General features: G+C 46.2%; 1 protein-coding gene across 1 annotated transcript in view; it reads left to right on the forward strand.

Moving 5' to 3' along the window:
* Window positions 1–10,000, forward strand: part of map7d1a (MAP7 domain containing 1a) — a gene marked incomplete at its 5' end in the record, with an annotated part of 55,676 nt that overhangs the window by 15,561 nt on the left and 30,115 nt on the right. Inside the window, one exon of the mRNA XM_080540486.1 lies at window positions 8,911–8,979. Coding sequence (XP_080396612.1) covers window positions 8,911–8,979 — 69 coding nt within the window. The remainder of the gene's footprint in view (window positions 1–8,910; window positions 8,980–10,000) is intronic.

The following is a 10,000-nucleotide window of genomic DNA, read 5'->3' on the forward strand; positions in this document are numbered from 1 at the left end:
GCCCTCAGATGACTTCAGTCGCTGAGGCCAGAGGGATTAGAACGATGACAGATGTTAGGAAAAACATCTGTGCAAATATCACATCAGAAGTTTGGAAAAAACACAACATGTGAACTTAGGGTTAGACTGTGCCCCGATCCTGTTTGCTGTCTGGGTTACTGGCCTTAGGTGATGATGTCAGACCTGGCCTAGGGCCTTGGTAGATACTGTTATATTGACAATTTGGTCAAAATATGCTGATTTTTATGAAAGAGTTTTGAGGCTCTTTTGAGCTCCCTCATTTCCACTGCATCTCCTGGTCTTGTCTATCAGCCGTCCCTTCGCTGTTCCCTGTGTGATAGTGCAGGCAGCCGGAGTACCCCGTAAATCACGACCCTCGTTTCTTTCCACTGCACTGTCTGCAACACACTGGAATCTTAATCAACTGAACTCGTTCCCCTGCAGCTCCACTCACAGCTCTCCTCTCCTCTCCTTCTCCTCTCCTCTCCTCTCCTCTCCTCTCCCTCTCCCCTCCCTCCTCCTCTCCTCTCCTCTCCTCTCCTCCCCTCTCCTCTCCTCTCCTCTCCTCTCCTCTCCTCTCCTCTCCCTCTCTCTCCTCTCCTCCCCTCTCCTCTCCTCCCCTCTCCTCTCCTCTCCTCTCCTTCTTTCTCTTCTTGGGAGTGTTGAGAGTAACATTTGTATTCAGAGCAGCCACCACACTTAGCCACCGGTATCTTCCTGCAGAGTCACATCCTTTGTCATCGACACTGCAGATCTACTACTGATTGTCTGAGCCGTCCCCCCCTCAGCACGGCCGTGCCACACAACTGCATTATGACTCCAGCTCCCAGGTGACTGTGACTCGGCTCCCTCGGGAGGATATGAGAAGAACACAATACGCTGTCTGTCAAGGCTGCACGCGCTCTCACCTTTGGACCCTCTTGTCGTATCTAGCCTACCTCCCGGGAATGGTACACACCGTGTGTGTCAAGCTGTGTATAAAGAGAGAAAACAAGGTTGTTTTCCTCTTTCCCCCAGGTGTTGCGGTGGTGTGTTGTCTGGTTTTCATGACGCTCACTGAATGTGTTCCCTTCTGTGAGACTGGAATGAACTGCAGTGTGGCAAGAGTGTGTCTTTAAATCTTTAAATGAAAAGCTGCAGAGCAGCTATTATGGAAGTGGTTAAAGCCTTTTTTTTCCCCTCTGAGGCAGCTTGTTACAAATCTGCAATCTTCTTGAGTTATGTGGCAGTGTGGCTAACAAAGTCTCCATTGAGGCACTCTCTTTCTGCTCCTTTTTTGAGTCTGTTTTGATCCATTGTGATGTTGATGGTCTCTCATGGTCTGAAGTTAGTGACTTAGGGACTAGGGAGGACGTAGGGGCTGGGTTGATCATTATTACATAATGTCCGACTGCTCAGTGTCCCCATGCGAATGACATAACATCTTCCCCCACAGTGGGAGTGGAGCATATGGAAGAGAGGGGGGGGGGGAGGAAACCCAGTCGTGGGGAAGGAGGATGACCTCATCCATTCCTTTCAGCTTTAGATAGGATTTTTAGTCCTATCTCAAACTCCCTGGAACTAGGCAAACCCAGCTTTCAAATGGGGAAGCTACATAATCATAATGTCAATCCTTCATAATATACCGACGAGCCTTCTGCATTTTAATGTTTTTTGGTTTCACTTTGCACACATAACTGTTGCTTTGTTGTTGGTGCACATCCAAGTTGTTACAATCACCACCCACATATCTAGTGACCATCTTCTGCATTTCTCTCATGCTCTCAGTTTCTCTCTTTCTCTCCTCTGTCTCTCCCTTCTTCACTCGCGTCTGTCTGTCTGTGACACTGCAGTGTATTTGGCAGTCATCCCGTTGCCATGCAGAGAGGCCCCGACAATGGCCTCTGTCTCTCTCTCTCTCTCTCTCTGTCTCTCTCTCTCTCTCTCTCTCTCTCTCTCTCTCTCTCTCTCTCTCTCTCTCTCTCTTTCTCTTTCTCTTTCTCTTTCTCTCTCTCTCTCTCTCTCTCTTGCTCTCTCTCTCTCTTTCTCTCTCACTCTGTCTCTCTCTCTCTCTCTCTCTCTCTCTCTCTCTCTCTCTCTCTCTCTCTCTCTCTCTCTCTCTCTCTCTGTGCACATCCACGCTGGCAGAATGCTTATTTAACAATGGCGGGCATTGAGAGGGGACCCCAGTGTCTCGTCTCAGCTGAGCGCCTTCATAGACTGGCCTCAGCTCATTCCGTGCCAGCGTTCTCTCCTCGCGTCTCACCTCTCAACCCTGTGGCGTCTTATGTCTGAATTAAGGGTCAGCGTGGGGAAATGCTCTCATTCCTGAATGGATGACATGGCTTTTTTTGGAGCTGAGTTAATAATAATAATAATAATAATAATACATTTTATAAGGCGCCTTTCAAGGCACTCAAGGTCGCCGTACAACAAATTTAAAAAACAGTTAAAAAATTCAAATACAGAGAAATATACAGTATATACATAGCTAGCAGCAGAGCAACACGGGAACAGTAAATCAACGGGCATACGCCTGCGTAAACAAGTGAGTTTTGAGGTGAGTTTTGAATGTGGAGATTGAATCAATGTTCCTGATGTCGGAAGGGGGGGGAGTTCAGGTGATGTTTGCGATGAGGTTTGCTAATTACACTAACAGAGTGAAGCTGTAGAGCTCGGTGTGTAGAAGATAAGAAGAGATTGTCTAGAAGGTTGCAGACAGTCTAAGTCTCAGTAGGCTGTTGTGACGGTATCAACCGAACGTTTCTCAGTAGACTACAGCCACGGTCCTCCTTAATAATGACATGGCAGGTGCATGCCCAGTCACCCTCTCTCTCTCTCTCCTCTCTGCTAAGCTACACAGCAGGTTGGAACTGCCTGTTTTTATTTTCCACACCTCCCCAACCAGACTGGTATATAAATGTGTCATTCGTACAGGCCTCGTTCTGCCAGGTGCCTCAGTTCCAGAAAAGACAGCGTTCGGGATTGAGGAGGTCTAGTGTGAGTCTCTCTTTTAGGTTGCTCTCACTATGGATACATGGATTACATACATGGATGGATGGATTTGAATGAATCTCCTGTCATAATGTCATGAATTAAATTGGATTAATCTGGCATCTGCTGGACTGCAATACGAACACGGAGGCATGCTGTTGGATTGCACACTATTTGTATAGTAAATCTTCTATCCACCGCCTTCTGTTCAGTGTTGTTTTTAAAGCACGAATGAATAATTTAAAGCACATTTCCCCAGTGTTTACCCTCCCAAAGACAGCGTGGTAGAAACCCTGTTTCAGAGGGAATGTCGGGGGCCGGTTGCTGAGCGGACAAAGCCAAATAACCCCCCCACCCCCCAGGCCTCCAAAGCCTGGCCAAAGTTATGTTTGAGCCGGAGAGTCAAACCCTAGTCTGCCAAGTGTGAGTCACACACTGCTCTGACCCACCCATAGAGCAGTCGTCCCAAAACCCTGTCCCAACTCCTCCTCCTCTCTCTTTGACAACATCACTTTGAGGCTAAGAGTTATAGCTGCTTTTGTCATAAAGTAGAAGAACCGACAGCTATTTTGAGCTGGCACGCCGTAGAGAACTGTAGCCATAGGGAACTCCGGAAGCGATGATTACTGCCGAGATTGAATCTTAGAACACTGGCAGCCTTTTCTCTCTCTTCTTTCTCGCTAAATCAATTGGTTCCTCCTCGGTAGAATCATCAACAGGCAGGGAGGCAATTACTATGTTTTTGTTCTTCCAGGGAGGAAGGGAACTCACTGCCGACTGTCGATAAATCATCAGCCAGCAGGGCTAGAAATTAGTATTTTAGGAGAGGATTGTGTGGTAGAGAGTCAGAAGACTCGAGGCTTAAAATCTGTATTGAGTGCTACTAGACAAACCATACATTGGCTTCAGTGTGGGTAAAAAGCCTATTTTCCGAGCTTAGTTGACGTGTTTCTTTTGCTTTGTACAGCCATTGAGAGTCTGTAGTAGTAGTATAGTAGAGACCACAATGCCCACTTAATGTTTTTTGATTACTTCTATGAATAGCTGATTGAAAGCATTGTGCATCAAGAGCTACTAACTCCCCATAGAGAAGTGGGTCTCAATGAAGACCTTCACTCAACCTCTTAGAGCTCAACTTCTCTAGATGCAGAGAATCTCTGTCTCTCTCTCTCTCTCTCTCTCTCTCTCTGTCTCTCTCTCTCTCTCTGTCTCTCTCTCTCTCTCTTTCTCTCTGTCTCTCTCTCTCTCTCATCTAGATCTAGATGCACACTATAGAGCTTCATTTAGACCCACCTTGCTGCCTTGCTCCCTTTCTACACTGGAATGAGGACCGACTGGTTGAACTCCATCTCCATGCTGTGTTGAGTTACTGGACGTTCCATCATTTATTTTCTCTCTTTTGTCTTCTGTCTCTTTCTCTCTAGCTCCCTCTCCAGCTCTGGACACGACGAGTCCCACAAGGAAGGATCCTGAGGGGGTGGCAAGCCCCCCCAACACAGAAACTATCCAGAAAATGGACACCACCCCCACAAAGAAAGACACAGAGCAGAGAGTCGGGACCCCCACCAAACCTGACATCATCTCCAACGCACCTTCTTCTTCCCCGGCCACGCCCATCCCTGGGTCAGCAAGCCCCCGACCCCCAAAAAGTATGTTCTTTATTCGTATGTATGGCCTGGTGCATTTACTGGTACTATGCTTTCATCAATGTTATTTTCTGAACACACATGGTAGGGGTTGGAATTGTACACCATGGCAATTGGCCTTGTTCTTGTTCAAATCCAAAATAGACCTGTGGCAGACAGTACATTATTGGTGGGTTATACTTTACACACCACAGAATCTGTTAACATATCATTGGGTTGCTGTGGGGTTATATAACGTAACTTAGCCACAATTGAATTTCTGAGGAGATGTCTCTTTAAATGTGAGCACTTGATCCATGTTGATAAGTAGCACGGCGAATGCTAATCGCTAAAGGGCTCTCTCTCCAGTCTGGTTCTTAATCACCTCCGGTCCGGTATTAAAGGTCCTAAAGGTGCCCCGGAGGTGCCTGACCCGGACCGGGCACACGTGAGTCACCCAAGTGAGTGATGCCAAGGGGGCATTTAGCTTGACCTGGCTATTGTGTCACGTCCGTTTCCACAATGCCACCTCTTGTCCTGCCCTCGGGTGCTGGCTAACACATGTACCGGTAAACGCTAAGAAACGTGTTTGGAGTTTTTGTGAATGTAGGTAAGCTTCTTTTTTTTTTTTCCTCACTTAATTTTTGGTTGTTTAATCCTTTGACTGTGGGCATGGTCTGTTCACCCATGGCCTATGGTGGCAGAGTTCTACCAAGCGTGAGCTTAGAATGATAAGGTTCTATCTCCGTTTAGGGCAGTTCAGAGATATTGAGCGTCAAAGTTTTTACATTCCATTATGTTTTGTGAGATGGAACCTTTGTATTTGATGAATTACTAACTCAGAAATGTAAACATTTTAAAAATAACACCACACAGGCATTTTGACAAAAATGGAGATAGAACCTTATAATTCTAACGTCACGCAAGGCTTCCCTGACTGCTCCCTGAGAGGATTACATAACCCAATTAGACTACTACAGTATGGGATGCCAGAGCAATCAAATAAAGTAGCACATTTTATTGACCCTCATTTTAATATTCAACAAAGCGTTTCTGTGTCCGTTACAGAGACAGATCCCAAATCCCCAAATGACCGCTGCTTACCTTTTCGCAGAAGAGCGAACCTTTGAGTTGCTTTTCCACTCTTTTAATCTGAACATGCTTTCTTTCTGTGGGTTTATCTTATCCTGAGGGGGAGGAAGAGGACGAAGCTCTCTGCAGCTCCTAATTAGTGAAATGAAACGGTGAGCCCTTGTGTCTCAATCGGGAGCACCGCCTACATAATGGGCTGGTTTAATTAAACGTTGGCACTTCTTCTCGCACTTTGCTTTGACAGTTGATGGCGGTTGGCCTCCGTCCCTTTACCCCTCAGGAGGTTGTCAGGGATTTGTGTGTTTGGAGGGCCGTCTTTAAAGACCAGGGGTTGTACCATGCCCTGTCACTGTCACCATCGAAGGGGGCCCACTGCTTCAATTCAGCCCCCCCTTCCCTCTCAAAACATATCCATGGGACATTTTCAGCTCTGGAAGGGGTCCATTCATATCCATTGGACTTGCTGAATATGTAGAATAGCTCTGCAAACCACTTCTGTTGACTTTTCTGAAAATATAATAAACAGGTGTAGAATGGTTGCATCATTTACATTTACATTTTGGGCATTTAGCAGACGCCTTTATCCAAAGTGACGTACAACAAATACATTTGTCTAAGTAAGTGAATCATCTGTCCATCACGTCATCGCAAGAAAAAGTAATCTATGCTCGGGCCAGAGGCCATTGGCAGTCAAAATGCCAGAAGAAGTAAGAATTATTTTAATACACCTTCTTTTTTTTTCTTTTTCTTTTTTCTTTTTTTTTTACAGTAGAACTGTACAGGGGGATAGCGGGGATTCCAGATAGCTTTATTGTGTCACACAGTGACAGAAATTCTCCTTTGACAGGCAGAAGTGCAGCTCAGGAATACAGTTTCCACATTAAAAACACACATAGGTCGCATACATTAATACATACAATAAAAACAGACAGACATAACAGTGTTTATCAAATGTAGTGCCTATTTAAAAAGTCCAGTCATTTAACATTTAATTTTCAACTAATAGTAAAAAACAGTATTATGATTTAAAAAGCTCAAATGTTGTGGTTTAAGAAAAGAAAAACAATGTGTTTCCTATTTTAAAATGGAGAGGTTTCAGGAGTTAACAGAACCCAAACAGGCTTCAGTGTTTCTGGGTCAGTCTGATTCTGTTCCTGTCTGTGGCTGGTTGGTGTGGGTGACTCATCAAGTCACAGGCTGCACTGCACTGCACACACCCCTGGTACATTTATATTTTTACAGCACTATAAATATCAAACAGGCCGAAGTGGGTCAGAGGTTGTTAGGGAGGCTGTTCTTCTGTCGGCTTGAATCGTATCATGTAGCATCTACTGAGGTATGAATTCTGATATGGACGGAGAACATATGGTATGTGTGGGGAAGGAGGAAGAGATGTGGCATGAAATCTTGGTACAATTGAACTTGAACATAAGGCTATTATTATTATGAGTACTGTATGCCTAGAATAGCTCTGTATGATTATGTATGATTGACTTCATAGCGTATTATTAAGGTGGGTTTTTTATCTAGCGTAATCTTGAATCACTGACTCAATGTGTTGGTAATCATTTAATAACACATAACGTCATTCAATGATACTTTGGACTCTGGTGGACGGGGATGACGAGGACTGTGTGAAGTCATACAAAAGCCATGCCGCACGTGCATAAGGATGGTGGCCTCCACACACACACAGCAGTGCAATGCCAATATTATTGTCGGTGCACACTAGTCTCCTTCATATTTTTGACATTCCCCATGTTCAGAAGCAAGAAATATTCCTCTTACCTGTCTGAATTTTATTTTCTAAATCATAGGAAAATGAGACACTGACAAAAAGCGTTTGTGACGCACTGCAGAGTTGTGTGGAGGAACAAGACGCCATCTTTCTGCCCTCGGTGCAGCAGAGTGTTTTGGTAAAGGTGCTTGGGGGGGATGAAATGCAGACACCAGATGTCTCAGTGTGAGGAGATATGTAAACACTCTCTTCTAGAAATGCAGTACACATATACACGCGCACGTCACCACATATACACGTGCACGTGACCACATATACACGCGCACGTGACCACATATACACGCGCACGTGACCACATATACACGCGCACGTGACCACATATACACGCGCACGTGACCCGGAGGCACCTTCATACTATATATAGTTTTTATCTGCTGATAGCTCAGAACCATAGAAATAAAACGCTCTTTGAATCTATGTATTATTTATGCCTTGAGATTTGTCAAATAATGTGTCATACATTTGTCAAATAATGTGTTCCACATTACAATGTGTTGCTGTGTACAGTTATTTGGCATTTGTGGCAACCAGGGCAGCTAACTCCCCTAATCATTTTAGTGGTATGCATTTCCTATGGCAACATTTGATGAAAAATGCCTTCATGGCTGACTTGACACAAATGTAATGGAACCCTGTTTATAGAACCACCTTGTCCTGGAGAAGAAGGTGTATTAATACTGAATTCAATTACCTGTTTACTCATGATGAGCCCTGATATCAGGGCAAGTCTTTGCAAGGTGTGACTAATCAACTAAGCGCTTGGGTGAATCCTAAACAGGGTTTTTCCACATTGCTTTACTCAGTCATCGGAAATGGGTGTGTGAAGTGTGAATCCCTCAAGGCCTGTGTTAGATACAAGAGGCCTCTATCAGAGAGAGCCTGTTAGAGTTGCCAGTTCCTCCTGCCAGTTTCCAGTGTTTTATCACTTTGCAGATGTGTTGGGCTGGATTGGGCCCTCTTCTCTGCACAATGATCTCTCTCATTCACCGTCCTCTCTCTTTTTCTCTCCCTTGCTCCCTCCCTCCTTCTCTCCCTCCTTCTCTCCCTCCTTCCCTCCCTCCTTCCCTCCCTCCTTCTCTCCCTCCTTCCCTCCCTCCTTCCCTCCCTCCTTCCCTCCCTCCTTCTCTCCCTCCTTCTCTCCCTCCTTCCCTCCCTCCTTCCCTCCCTCCTTCTCTCCCTCCTTCCCTCCCTCCTTCCCTCCCTCCTTCCCTCCCTCCTTCTCTCCCTCCTTCTCTCCCTCCCTCCTTCTCTCCCTCCTTCCCCCCCTCCTTCTCTCCCTCCCTCCCTCCTTCCCTCCCTCCTTCTCTCCCTCCTTCTCTCCCTCCTTCTCTCCCTCCTTCTCTCCCTCCCTCCTTCTCTCCCTCCCTCCTTCCCTCCCTCCTTCTCTCCCTCCCTCCTTCTCTCCCTCCTTCCCCCCCCCAGATGCAGCCAAGTCAGAGGACAGGCAGAAGCTCGCCAAGGAGAGGCGAGAGGAGAAGGCCAAATATCTTGGTAAGTGGAGACGGAGGTGGGAGGAGGAGGGACTGTCGGTTCACAGGGAGAGGGCGCCCCCTTGTGGCGGGGGGTAGGGGGTTGTTCCTTCGGTCAGGGGCGGGGGGGGGGGGGGGGTTGTAGCTTTTTAGGTTGTCTCATCATTGGCTTGGTTTTCAGGTACCCTACACTACAGATGGCGTGCACATGTAGCAGCACACAGACATTTGGAAACCATTAAACGAACCAACCAAGGCTGTAGCTCAATCGATCGAGCGCTTCAGTAGAAATTGAAACCAAGCCAGTGATTTAGTAACGACTTTCAAGACGCCGCTTTCAGCATGCATGCTCAACTTATCCATGTGCTGTTTTGAAAACAATAGCCTAACCCTAACCCGCACATGACTTACTAATGCTTTAAGCTACCCTAAAACTCAACTCAACTCCCAGTTTAACCCCACGTCAATTGACGCAAGTAAGATCAATTGACCGGTAACATTTTCTCTCATTGCACTTGCTTGAAATTGCACTTAAGCCTCCAGACTATTTGTTGACCCTACACCTTTTGTCCTAAGATGGCCTCTCACTGCTTCAGTGTTTTTGTTTCACCTGCCACGCACGCTGTCCCTGGTCGATAGTGACACGCTGGCGATGCACTGCTTTGCATGATTGACAAGTTGCTCTTCTCTCTCACCCCCTCTCCAGAAGAGCAGAACCAGTTGCAAGGTAAGCCACACCTGCTATGTGTCCATGGTGGTAGTGGTGGTGGTGGTGGTGGTGTTGGTGGTGGTGGTGGTGGTGGTGGTGACGCGTGTTCTTGTGATCGACAGCTTTGCTGCCTTGAATGAACAGTTTTCGTGTTTGCGGCCCCTTGTTTAGATTAGTGATTCATTTTGTTTTCAGTCTCTGTTGTCTTCAGTGTTTCCTTTACAGTGAGATGTTGTGATTGTTCTGTCTCTCTTTTTCCACATCTCCACACATCTCCATTTGATTTTCTTTTGAAAGATAACAGGTTGAAACATGATAAAACCACAAAGACCAC

This window comes from Nansenia antarctica (genome assembly GCF_963989245.1).
Source record: "Nansenia antarctica genome assembly, chromosome: 10".
Lineage (NCBI taxonomy): Eukaryota > Metazoa > Chordata > Actinopteri > Argentiniformes > Microstomatidae > Nansenia > Nansenia antarctica.